The sequence below is a fragment of the Caretta caretta genome, chromosome 1 (assembly GCF_965140235.1).
Source record: "Caretta caretta isolate rCarCar2 chromosome 1, rCarCar1.hap1, whole genome shotgun sequence".
Taxonomy (NCBI): domain Eukaryota; kingdom Metazoa; phylum Chordata; order Testudines; family Cheloniidae; genus Caretta; species Caretta caretta.
Window position 1 is genome coordinate 140,669,422 of NC_134206.1, and position 14,071 is coordinate 140,683,492.

Below are 14,071 nucleotides of genomic sequence, written 5' to 3' on the forward strand. Positions count from 1 at the left end.
CTACAAAAAAAAGTTTTGAAAGCTTTGTCAGTCAAAAGTAGGTTCTCACTGATTCTTATGATGCAATTTGTGGTATTTTGTGAGATGTGGGAGTTTAAAGTTTTGCAATAAAACTTTTCAAAGACATTTTTGATCTAAGATTTTAAATCAGAAGGTTTAAATAAGTTATTTAAAAAAAAAGAAAAGAAAAAAGCCTATCCTTACATGTGACCTACACCAATTTACTTTCTTTGTTTTCTTCAAAGCAGAAGTCCCTTCTTTCTTTGTGGCCCCAAAGCTCTTGGTGGCTTCAACAGGACCTTTGGATCTGTGAGGAATCCAAAACTGAATCCTAAATAAGAGTATTAACTACAGCATCAAACCACCACCACAAAGGGGAGACTATTAAGAAATTTGTTCAGTTCCTCTTACCTGTAAATGTCTCAGTACATGGATTGATCCCTGCGAGCCTCTTGGAAGTCCCAAAATCAGAAATTTTTACCACCCCACTATATGTGTTCACCAGAACATTATCTCCCTGGAGACAAGAAAGAGGCAAATAGATGTAAACAGATTCCAACATGCTGACAACAAGATTTCAGCAAGATTGATAACAAAGATAACACTTTTTACAAAGGAAACTGCCAGGGGCAATGGTGGTTTTTGTTGTTGTTTTTTTAAAAGCTCCTTCCTACCAAAAGTACTACTTCTGTTTATAACAAAATTAACTATCTTGCAAGAGGTACTGAAATGAATCTCCCCCCCCCCCCGCCCCACCTCTACTGTACACAATACAACACTTGGAAAAAATTTACCTTTATATCTCTATGTACAATCAGGTTCTCATGGAGATATTTAAGCCCTTCCAGAATCTGCTTGGTGTAAAATTTTATTGTGGGTTCTTTCATTGGGCCCCATTTTGATTTTAGAAGAGCAGAGAGGCTTCCTGGGTTAGATAAAGAGGAAAACATGTCAGGATAGCACAGTCACAAGGTCAACTTTTGGAGGTCAGTAATAATAAATTTAGATCTAGGCTTAACCTCAGGTCAATGTCCTGAGGATGGTGATGGGGTGTAGCTACAGCACTCCAGGATGAGCCCAAGACTTTGCTGGTCACCCACTTCCTCCGGGGTAGAAGTGATTTATTGCAGTCTTTGATGCAGGTTATTTCCCTCTTTACGTCAGCTCAGCTCCATTGGCTGGCACATCAGTGGAATGGCATCCTACCCATCTCCACCACTTGTTTGACTGAAAGGGGCATGAAGTAACTAACGCACAACCCATTCCTTAAACCATGATATGAGGAAGCTGTATGTCAGGACTGGTCTCACTCCCTTTTAGACCCCTAGGTGTGCACTTCAGGGTCAGCCACACTCTGGCACTTAACGAAAAGCAGCGTGGACTTGGGTGAATGTCATAGTATGTCACATGAAATATGACAAACTATATGTAAGTTAAGAGAAGGTGATCTATTCTGACAGCAAAGCAGTCTAAATCCACCTCCCTTTGATTTGTTAATATAGCCTTGACCACTGGGAACAGAGGGAGGTAGAGGAAAGAATATTCCAGAAAGAAACTAGGGGCTGGAGGCCTCATAGACTCAGATTGGAAGATGGGTTGCTGTTATTTCTCCTACTTAGTAGAGACAGTGAACCAGATTTCATCTTTTTTAACAGACAACGTTCTTTGCTCACATAGCAGCATTTTCTGCAACAGTTTCTGCTTAGAAGTCAGGTACAGAATTTACAATGGGCTCTATTTAAGTTCTAGCAAACTTAGTTGAGGGAGTTTTCAATCCATGCCAACAGCTTTCTGAGTTGGAAGTTTCCTGACAGAATTGAACCATAGGTTTTCTAAGTAGCTGTCCCTTTAAGGCTAGCTGGTGGTGAAGAAATGTACGTGTTAGTGCAGTCATGTCCGGTCTCCAGCAGCTATTCAGAGTGCACAATAACATATATAGGAGGAGGTGTGCCTGGACAGAATGAAGCACCAGGTAAGCAACAGCAGCTGGTACGGTCCCGGGGCAGGACAGTGACTGGAGATGTTGGGATGAATTTAGCATGTTAGCATGGCAGCATAGGCGCCGATTCCCACAGAAGGCTGGAGCACCCACAGGAAAAAAATAGAGAGTGCCCAGCACCCACTGGCTGGCCCTGCCGATCATCTCCTCCCCATCTCCCGCCCAGAACCTCCTGCCTGCTGCTGATCAGCTGTTCAGTAGCAGACAGGAAGTGCTGCGGGGGGAAGGAGAGGGTGGAGGGGCAGGAAGAGGCAGAGTGAAGGTGAGGCTCGCTTGGTGTCAGAACGGAAAGAGGTGTAGCGGGGGTGGGAAGAGGTGGACGGAGGGTGGGGCCTTAGGGAAAGGGGTGGAGTGGGGGCAAGACCTGGGGCAAAGCAGGGGCAGAGCACCCACGGGGGAATCAGAAAGTTGGCACCTGTGCATGGCAGTGTTGGCAAGCAAACACATTATGGTCAGGAGGCAGTGGGAGTCTAAAGAAGGGAGTGCAATGGATACAGGATTATCGTCTCGTGCTTCCCAAATGTATTTTTAAAATGCATTCTGAATTACATTTTTTGAGCCTGAGTCTTGGAAGTTTAACCTTAACTTTGATTTTCCTGCCTTTTAATAGCTGCTTTGGTGAACTACTAGTAAGGATTTTCCCCTCGAATTATTGATATATACTCTCTCCTTAAACAAAGCTTTTGTCTGGGAATTATTATGGGGTGGGGAGACTAATCCCACCAGCTATTAAAAAGATTAGTTGTCACTTAGACTCAGACTGTAAGGTCAGAAAGGACCATCATGGTCATCTAAGTCTGACCTCCTGCACATTGCAGGCCACAGAACCTCACCCACCCACTCCTGTAATAGATCCCTATCCTGTGGATGAGTTACTGAAGTCCTCAAATCATGGTTAAAAACTCCAAGTTACAGGGAATCCACCATTTACATTTGTTTAAATCTGCACACGATCCCATGCTGCAGAGGAAGGCAAAAACAACAACAACCCAGAGTCTACTAATCTGACCCAGGGGAAAATTCCTTCCTGACCCAAATATGGCAAGCAGTTAGACCCTAAAACACACTAGCCAGACACCTGGGAAAGAATTCTCTGAAGTAACGCAGAGTCCTCTCCATCTAATGTCCCATCACCAGCCATTGGAGATATTTGCTGCTAGCAGTCGCAGATCAGCTACATGCCATTGTAGGCAGTCTCATCATACCACCCCTCCAAAAATTTATCAAGTTCAGTCTTGAAATCATTTAGGTTTTTTGCCCCCACTGCTCCCCTTCCTATTAGAAGACCCTGTTTTCAATTGCTTATAAGTTTTGCCAAATTTTAACTATTTGGGATGAATTTACCATGCTGGGTGTCTGCCTCAGGCTGAATGTTTTTTGAAAAAGCTCAGTGAAACAGTTCAGTCATTTCAGAGAATGGGGCTTAGGGAAATTATATTGTTTTGCCCTTTGTTTAAAATTTCTGGCAATTTTTTAAAGCAATAGTGCCCCCATATTTTGGAACAGGAATTTTAAATTTGGCAGGAGGTAGTCTCTCTGTCAAGCCTGTACTTTTTGCCACCTGCCTGAAACATCTAATCCAAATTTGACACCAAGTTATAAGCCTTTGGAAAACAAAAACTGCAATTCATCCATGCTCAGTAGAGAAATTGGTGAATATAGTGGTTAAAATCCCATGACATTCCATTTGCACTGGGCATGTTCCTGCCAAGGATTGAAAAGGACTTTCCTTGCAATTGTTGCTCTGAGCTGCGGTGGGCCATGCCTGGACCAGGCAAAGTGTGTGTCCCATCCCCCTCTAGTGCTGGTCCACAGAGAGCATGACAACCTACTACTGCTATCAGTTACTCTTTTAGCTCAATTGGCAGAGGACTATGTGGTGGATCACAGATTTCATAGAAGATTAGGGTTGGAGGTCATCTAGTCCAACCTCATGCTCAAAGCAGGACCAACGCAAACTAACTCATCCCAGCCAGGGCTTTGTCAAGCCAGGCCTTAAAAACCTCTAAGGATGGAGATTCCACCACCTCCCTAGGTAACCCATTCCAGGGCTTCACCACCCTCCTAGTGAAACAGTTTTTCCTAATATCCAACCTAGACCTCCCCCACTGCAACTTGAGACCATTACTCCTCGTTCTGTCATCTGCCACCACTGAGAACAGCCGAGCTCCATCCTCTTTGGAACCCCCCTTCATGTAGTTGAAGGTTGCTATCAAATCCCACCTCACTCTTCTCTTCTGCAGACTAAATAAGCCGAGTTCCCTCAGCCACTCCTCTAAAGGTTAGAGCCATGCTAATGAACTATGTGGGTATCAATATGATGCCACAGATGGAACTTCTGTTTTTTCATTTTCCATTTTTAAAAACCTAGGCAATTATACCCACAGGAAAAAAAAGCATTATTATTACGTGCACAAAATTTAGGAAATTCCAGAATTAAGGTAGCCCCCTTGTGTGCATGCATGATAATACAGTCTTTTAGTTACCTAAGCACATAATATTTTTCCCTCAGGATCCCTGCCTCATTCAGTGCACAGGCTGGACCTGCTTCTGGAGATGAATCGGGGTTGTGTTGTGAAAGAAGCTGTGGTCTACAGGACCCCATCTCATTTCTTGCAGAATTTGGAAGGTGTGTAGTAAATGAGGCAGGCAATTGCAGGAAGAGAAAGGATGGTCTTGTGGTTAGGCAGTTGAATGATGCTCTGGAGAACTGGATTCTACCCTGCCTGTGCCACAGAAATTCTTTATGTGATGCTAGGCAAGACATTTAACCCAAACTTTTCATGAGTGGTCATTAATTGTGTTTTCCTCATTTTTGGGTGCCCTACTTGATGCCTGAGGGTCTGATTTACAGAAATGCCGAGCACTCACAGTAGCAACTGATGTCAATAGGAGCTGTGCTTTGAACATATGTGCTAACTAATGCTAAGTATTCTGAAAAATCAGGTCCCAGCTGTCTCAAATTGGGCATCCAACATTACTTTATATTTTTTACCTTAATCTCTCTGTGCCATTAAGTTCTCATCTGTTAAACGGGTATAATAATACTTCCTTATCTTATTGAGGCATTGTGAAAACAAATCCATTAACAAGTGTGATGCACTCAGATACTCAGGTACTCCTTTTCTTTTTTCAGATATGATTGTGATAAGTGCCATAGGAAAGACCGTGATTAAATTAATAATTCTGTTTTCTGAGCAATCGTGTGCAGTAAATTAAGCCTGGAGCTACACATTGAACAGTAAAAAGAAAAGGAGGACTTGTGGCACCTTAGAGACTAACAAATTTATTTGAGCATAAGCTTTCATGAGCTACAACTCACTTCATCGGATGCATTCAGTGGAAAATACAGTGGGGAGATTTATATACATAGAGAACATGAAACAGTGGGCATTACCATACACACTGTAACGAGAGTGATCACTTAAGGTGAGCTATTACCAGCAGGAGAGCCAGGATTTTGTAATGATAATCAAGGTGGGCCATTTCCAGCAGTTGACAAGAACGTCTGAGGAACAGTGGGGGGTGGCGTGGGGGGGAATAAACAAGGGGAAATAGTTTTACTTTGTGTAATGACACATCCACTCCCAGTCTCTATTCAAGCCTAAGCTAATTGTATCCAGTTTGCAAATTAATTCCAATTCAGCAGTCTCTCATTGGAGTCTGTTTTTTAAGTTTTTTTGTTGAAGAATTGCAACTTTTAGGTCTGTAATCGAGTGACCGAAGAGACTGAAGTGTTCTCCAACTAGTTTTTGATGTAGTTATAATTCTTGATGTCTGATTTGTGTCCACTTATTCTTTTACCACAAGTACACAGTCTCTACATGATTCATATCATCAAGTTCTCCTCCTAACAGCAACACCCTGAATACTGACTAACTGCTTGAGCCAAAGGGGAAACAACCTTACTTCTGGCATTTCTTAATTTCTGAGTGCTCTACTTTGTAACCTTACAAATGTTCTTTTAACCTAGTTTGTGTGCATGTGTGTAATCATAGAAAGGGATTTCACAGGACCTCAAGAACTGTTCCACTTCATATCTTTTGTTCACATACAGAGAATCTGCTTATAAACAGAAAAATGCCAATTGCAATTAACTTCTCAACAGGAAGGACAGCTACAGCATAGCAACACATTAGTCCTGGGATTTAGTGAAGTTCCTAAAACATTTGAGTGCTCCACTCCTATTGTCTGTTCCCTGGAGTTGGATTCCTAATATCCTTAAGTGCCTTTGAAAATCCCAGTCCAGAATTATACAAACCTCCTGGCACCTGCTCCATAAAGATTTTAATGTATCCATCTTCAGAGACAGAACCAAGGTACTGGACAATGTTCCGATGCTTTAGATATTTATGCAGCGCTATCTCTTCATGCAGTGGCTGAGAATATCTATCAAGGAGAGGTAAATTGTGGACCAGTTGAAGATGCATGCAAATATACTGGAATCATATATTTGGAGACCTAGTTTTAAATCCTGGTTTACAAATAAAACAAGTTTAGTGGTTTCATCCAAGTCTCCAAAAACCTAGTTGCTAAACTCAAAATGGAGCACGACTGGCTGGCTGTTCAGAAAAGACACAGCAATGGAGTACAAGAACAGCTTCCCAAAAGGATAGAAGTGCATTGCCGGGGAGGGAGGAAGAAATTACGTGCATCTCTTCCTAGCATTTTCCAGCTCTATGTTTGACATATTCAAATGGTTTAAAACCCTTTCGCAAAAAAGGATAAAAATATGATTGGATTGCTACATGGAAAACAAACCGTTTCATATCTAAAATATTCCAAGAAATAATGTTTGACTCTTTATTCAAACAATTAAAAAATCCTGATCCCCACAAAGGATTTTATCAAATTAGCATATACTTTTTGTGGTTTGGTAGTACTGGGAAAAGAGGAAGACATTAAAGTTGCCCTAAACAGAATGAGTAATGCCATATTTTAACAGATTAATTCAATTATCATGTATTGGAATATTATACAACAATCCATTATACTTTAATACATTTTAGAAGGAAAAAAGTCTTAGCAACGAGCAGCATTTTTCATTGGTGATGCAGGTTTATTACTACATTGAGGGCTGGTCTACACTTACCGGGGGATTGACGTGCAGCGATTGATGCATCAGCGGTCGATTTAGCAGGTCTAGTGAAGACCCACTAAATTGACCGCAAATCTCTCTCCTGTCAACTCCTGTACTCCACTGGATCAAGAAGAGTAAGGGGAGTTAACAGGAGAGCGTCTCCCGTCGACATCGCACAGTGTGGACCCCGCGGTAAGTAGATCTAAGCTACATCAACTTGAGTTACGCTATTCATAGCTATTGCATAGTTTAGATAGATTTTTCCCTGCAGTGTAGACAAGGCCTAAGACTCACCTGCTGTCTCTCTCAGGGATTTCCTTGATGGCTATTCGGACTTGATTGCTAAGATCTCTTCCAGCATAAACTATTCCATAAGTACCTTTCCCTAGTATCACTCTATCGCCATTCTCATCACAGTCATATTCATACTGAAAGCAGAAAGGTATACGTAATGGTACACAAATAGTTACAACTGAAGCCACCTTTCAGATTGCAAATAAGTTTTAGTAAGAATGATGAATTACATATTGGTCTATACATACAGAAATAATTTTTAAAAACTCACTGGTCAATTATTTACTTTTTGCTTTATAAAATGTGGCCTTCCCTAACAGGAGTCCAGATATATAATTGCTAAATAGATTTACTCGAAACTATTTTGCCTGAATAAGGAATGCAGGATTGGGCCCAAATTGTGCAAATATTTATAATAAAAAACAATAATATAACGTGAGCACTGTAATTGAAAGCAGTATATTTGAAAATGTAGAAAACATCCAAAAATATTTATAATAATTTATAATTGGTATTCTATTATTGTTGTTTAACAGTGTGATTAAAAATTCAATTAATTGGAATAAATTTTTTTAATCAAGTTAATTTGGTTTGAGTTAATCTCTTGAGTTAACTGAGATTAATTGACAGCCCTAAAAATATCCTGATCTTCTAAGAGGAAATTAAAAATACAAAACTAAGTAGTTGTATACATTTCTGCTGGAACATACTGGGTCATATCTGCAGCTGGTATAAATCAGTGCAGAAGACTGACTTCAATGGTGCTACACTGGTTTGCACCATCTGAGGATCTGGTCCACTACTGTGACCTCATTGTAGAGAACTTGTGTTGCAAAGATCTTTGCAGACAAAAGGCCTATTGATTCATGAAGCAAATTCATAGGTACTAAATGAACCTCTATTATGAGAGATGGGCTAAACAGTGCATTCTTGATTCATATACAAATTTGAGAGTGAGGAATTAGCGTAGGACATTTTGAAAGCTTTTACACAAACAGAAAACAGAGATTTTTTTTTTTAAAAAGAGGTGTGTAGCTTTATAATTGTCAAGATGAACCACTGGAGTATGCAGACTTCCCCTCATTCCCAAATCCAAATGGCTGTTTATGCCCAATCTGTGAGACTTCAGGCTTCCCATGCTGTGTCTACATGAATTCCCTACCTTTAACATTATTTTAAATTTTTTTTTACTGCTGTAATTAATAGACACTTTTCTCATGGTACCATTTTTTCTGCTATGACACATACGTCCACGTCATGCTGTGGTACTGAATGCAATCTCGAGACCTGTCTTCTTTGAGCATGTCCTGAGTTCAGTTGGTGCTGTTTCATGTTGCCTTCAGAATGCTCTCTGTTCATTTACAAAATGATTACCATCTTTGTGTCGCTGTACAGAACATGCTAAGGAATTCTGTTGTTGTTGAACTCTAACACCATATCCTACTCAGTGGATCTGTACTTGGATTAACACAACCTTAATACAGTTTCATTTTCCATGTTTTAGTTCTTCAAAGTTCATAACATCATCCTGTCATGTGACATGCACAATTGACCAAAATGTCACAAGTAAAGCTTGTCAAGTTCTTTGGCAGTAGCACACCCAGGTTTCACAGCTATGGCATGATACAGCTGCATGACAGAGTTTGAGGTTAGGGTGCAGCTCTGCAACAGACTAGTTCTAAGGTTAATCTTCTCAGCCTGGAGAAGGAGTCGATGTTCCCCAGCATACCTCCCAGGATATGTGAAGTCTGTTGAGATGTGTAATTCAGTGCTTAACAGTAGGTTTAGTGGACTGTATACCTGATGCAATTTGGTATGTTTCCATTCCGTTTCCTTTAGATGGACAATAAATCCATACTAGTTTGCCACTGCAGAAAATCTGCACACATGATCAACTACTGAGCCTCCTTGATGCATGATTCAACTGCAGCTATGAACAAGCAGGCATTCCTCCTAAGACCTTGGTCAAGGCACACAGTCTGATGTTCCCAGGCCTAGGGGATTTCCTATTTGGGATTGAGTAACACTTTTCCAGTGATAGAAATTTCCTCAGTATCAATGTCCAGACGTGCACAAAAGGTACTACAAGTAAATCCCACTTGGTTCAAAGAATCCCAAAATTGGCTCTAGTTCTAAATCTAAATTCTTATTAACAATAGCTTTTACTCCAAGTTATAATCATTTTCAAATGCTACCGTTGTCCCTATCATGTAGCCCTTTACCCAGACGACACTCGTAATCACAAGAATTTTGACTGAAAACTGCAAGATCAGATCTTAAATTCAGGTTTTCTTTTTCCTTCCAAAGTTTCTTTTCCCCTTAATACCATGTGTGGTTTCCAGGTGAGGCTTTCTTGTCAAGTCCATCAAGAATATGTCACCTAGCATTTTTCATGTTGTCACTGCGATGTTGGCAGACTGACTGTAAGCCATTGCCAAGGTTTAAGGCCTCAGCTGAGCACTGACATATTCATGCTGGAAACCAGTCTGTTTCACCTGTGTGTTAGTATGGTTCAGATGGGTATTGGACTTTTAACGCGTTTAGTGTTTAGACACTATGAAATGCTTGTAAGTTGGTTTCAGAGGAACAGCCGTGTTAGTCTGTATTCGCAAAAAGAAAAGGAGTACTTGTGGCACCTTAGAGACTAACCAATTTATTTGAGCATGAGCTTTCGTGAGCTACAGCTCACTTCATCAGATGTTTACCGTGGAAACTGCAGCAGACTTTATATACACACAGAGAATATGAAACAATACCTCCTCCCAACCCACTGTCCTGCTGGTAATAGCTTATCTAAAGTGATCAACAGGTGGGCCATTTCCAGCACAAATCCAGGTTTTCTCACCCTCCACCCCCCACACAAATTCACTCTCCTGCTGGTGCTAGCCCATCCAAAGTGACAACTCTTTACATAATCAAGTAGGGCTATTTCCTGCATAGATCAAGGTTTTCTCACATCCCCCCCACCCCCATACACACACAAACTCACTCTCCTGCTGGTAATAGCTCATCTAAACTGACCACTCTCCAAGTTTAAATCCAAGTTAAACCAGAACATCTGGGGGGGGGGGGGGGTAGGAAAAAACAAGAAGAAACAGGCTACCTTGCATAATGACTTAGCCACTCCCAGTCTCTATTTAAGCCTAAATTAATAGTATCCAATTTGCAAATGAATTCCAATTCAGCAGTTTCTCGCTGGAGTCTGGATTTGAAGTTTTTTTGTTTTAAGATAGCGACCTTCATGTCTGTGATTGCGTGACCAGAGAGATTGAAGTGTTCTCCGACTGGTTTATGAATGTTAGAATTCTTGACATCTGATTTGTGTCCATTTATTCTTTTACGTAGAGACTGTCCAGTTTGACCAATGTACATGGCAGAGGGGCATTGCTGGCACATGATGGCATATATCACATTGGTGGATGTGCAGGTGAACGAGCCTCTGATAGTGTGGCTGATGTTATTAGGCCCTGTGATGGTGTCCCCTGAATAGATATGTGGGCACAATTGGCAACGGGCTTTGTTGCAAGGATAAGTTCCTGGGTTAGTGGTTCTGTTGTGTGGTATGTGGTTGTTGGTGAGTATTTGCTTCAGGTTGCGGGGCTGTCTGTAGGCAAGGACTGGCCTGTCTCCCAAGACTTGTCTGCTGCAGTTTCCACGGTAAACATCTGATGAAGTGAGCTGTAGCTCACGAAAGCTCATGCTCAAATAAATTGGTTAGTCTCTAAGGTGCCACAAGTACTCCTTTTCTTTTTGCTTGTAAGTTGCTGCATGCATTAATCTCACTTATAATATCTTTATCATGCTATATGATATTTTAGTTTTTGATTTATGACTGTAAAAAATGTTTGCTCTGAAACTATGAACTCAATCAGGCGGGATCGTCTCCCAACCATCAAGAAGGCCTATCAAAACTAAATGGGCCATTGTGGGACATCACAATACAAAGACTTTGACCTGAGGTTGGCACTCATGGTCATGAGCCACTCCAGACAGCATGATAGCCCTTCTTGAAGTGAAAAGATTCCATAACTTATAACTGTGGAGAGATATAAGATGTCTCTGATCTCATTTATGAACCAGCTGTTTCTGGCTAAAACTATTGTTTTTCATTTAAAAAAAATTTTTTTAGGGACTGTAATGTCAAATAATCAACCAAAGTTCCAATGTCCAAGTTAAAACAGTGAAAAAAAAAATCAAACAAAAACCTCAACCCAAAAAAAACCTTTTCCCATAAAGACAAATCTGCTTAGGGGCTCTCAAACCAAATAGCTGTCCTGGATGGATGGATGTTCTGCCTTTCCCTCCCACACCTTGTTTCTACTTTGCCCCTTGTTGCATAATAGAGTAAACTTAATTTAATAAATGTGAAAAAATGCAGGTTGCTTATAGAATCATGCAATGTAAAGATGCAATATATATATATTAAAATATCATTAGGCCACCATTTTTATACATGGAACCTATCAATGCATGATTATGCCCTACAATGTATCCTTAAGCATTTAGCTCAATTCAGTTTTTAAAAGGCTTAACCTATGGTGAACTCACTTCCTTTGAGAGACTATTCCTCAATCAAATACACTGTATTGTTCGGAAGTGTTTCTGCTGTTGGCTAAGTACACAAATATGCAAGTAAAACCCATTGCTCCAGATATAACTATATCTCTGACCAAGCAAAATACTGCTTCCTAGATCCTGTTTTCTCTACAGTAAATGCTGAAGCCACAGATATGAACTATTTAGCTGAGCCTTAATAGACTCTCTCAACTGATGCACTTTACATTGGCAGGATGAGAGAATTCTGCGGCCAGCACTCACAGACTTGGTTGTGGAACCTTGTCTTTCAGCTCGTGCACAATCTCAAACAACTCTTCCCTACTCCAATTCATACTTGAAGCCTCAACTCCTACAGGAGAGTCATTATTATGAAGACCTATTCTAATCATAAAGGTAAGTAAATTGCTCCTGGGAAGTGCCCATTTGGCAATGGCTTTTGATGGGATAAACAGGAGCAGAAAGAGCTTAGGTTCAGGTGAATTACAGAGAGTAAGTATTTTTTAAAAACAGCAGCTGGATTTACTTTTACCTGCCCATAAATAAAAATGACATGACTCTTTTAGCGATGCTTTCCCAATTGCAATAAAACAACAGAATGCAGTGTATACCCTCAAAACTGACAATTCCTAATTTTCTGGATGAAGAGACCAGTGTTCACATTCCTAAGAGTCTGGTATTCAATCACCACTGAAATAGCCTATCCATTTAATTTATCCAAAGAGATGGCAACATCGTGGATCTGGTTAGAAAAACCTGAATGGAAGTTTCTAAATAGGTTTTCCTTGGGAAGTATGCAATACCTGCTATCATTATCTAACCAACTCCAAGCAGGATCAGGTGATTCTCAACTATCTATCATATGTGCAATAATTTTCAAGATCAATAACTCACATTCTCATGTACTTATATGACTCCAGCCACTGTAGTAGCTGGCTCACTATGTTAAATACAAACCTGTATTTTTCCCCCATAAGAAAGTTAACTGTTTTATATAAAGAGTTACAGGAGTGTTGCAATTTTCTATATATTTTGAAGGATTTACATGTTATTTCCTTAACCTTGTTTCTCAGACAAATTCATTTGAGACAGGAAAAATGGAAAAGGAAAAATGGTTTACGGTTTTCAGCTATTTTACCCATAAACATGACTTACTTCCAGTGTGTCCCCATCAATCTCTCCTTCTAATTCCAACGAACTGCCCACAACATCAGTCAAAATCTCCTTAACCAAGCCACAGAATCTGCAAGCAGTAAGTATCACATCATCAGCAAAGATAACGCCCTCTCTGAAAAAGATTAGCTAGAACTTTGTAATCCATGTGCAAAGCAATACATTTACTAACAAACTGTAAGAGGGTTCCTTCATTTACTTTCCATCTTTACTTTTACTATAGTTTATCTGAGGAAAGATATCAAACATACATTGAAAAATAAAAACCTACTTATCTACAAAGTGGTTTAATCAGCTGCAGTGTACCCAAGGATTTGTTTGGGTTTTTTGAATCGTAATTCTTTTAACTACAATGTTTTAGTTAGCTAAATCTATAGATTAGCCTTAGTGTGGCCTAGTCTTTACAAATGCAATTACAGAAACATGAAAACCAAGATATTTAAAAGTGGCTAGAGATATTCAGTGCCTCAGTTTTGGGGTGCACAATCTGAGACCCCTTGGTAACGGCTGACTTTTAGAAAGTGCTGAGCATCCTACGAAACTCAGGCAGTGGTGCCTGGAGGCATGCGGCTATTACACTGTACATAGCATTGGCAGGGGTGCCTAGGGCTGGGGTCCTGGAAATGGGGCATGGCCAGGCAGGCTATCAGTGGTGTGGGAGCCCTGCTTCAGGATCCAGCCCCTTGGAACCGGTGAGGAGCAGCAGACCTGGCTTCCCCGCTGCCCACTTATGTTGTGCCCCACAGCCCCTCTGTCATGATGAAGGGGTGGGAGGCAGGGACAAAACTGAGTGAATGGCATTGTGGTCTGGTGCGACTTTAATTTGGCCGCCTTATGTGTATGCATTATGATGCAGTCCTTAATTAAATGATCACATACTACTTTCTCCACAGGACACCTACCTCCCTAAGAACACAAAATGAATGGTACTCATTTAATTAGCAGTTATGCAATATTTTGTTTTAGTTTCA

General features: G+C 40.6%; 1 protein-coding gene across 4 annotated transcripts in view; it reads right to left on the reverse strand.

The window, feature by feature from the left end:
• The window catches only part of MAP3K15 (mitogen-activated protein kinase kinase kinase 15), a 139,480-nt gene that overhangs the window by 35,813 nt on the left and 89,596 nt on the right, over positions 1–14,071 (reverse strand). For all 4 annotated transcript variants that reach the window (XM_075131772.1, XM_075131757.1, XM_048862490.2 and 1 more), the window contains 5 exons: positions 13,083–13,170; positions 7,374–7,507; positions 6,261–6,388; positions 795–925; positions 412–517 (listed from right to left, as the gene is read on the reverse strand). In XM_075131772.1, coding sequence (XP_074987873.1) covers positions 412–517; positions 795–925; positions 6,261–6,388; positions 7,374–7,507; positions 13,083–13,170 — 587 coding nt within the window. The remainder of the gene's footprint in view (positions 1–411; positions 518–794; positions 926–6,260; positions 6,389–7,373; positions 7,508–13,082; positions 13,171–14,071) is intronic.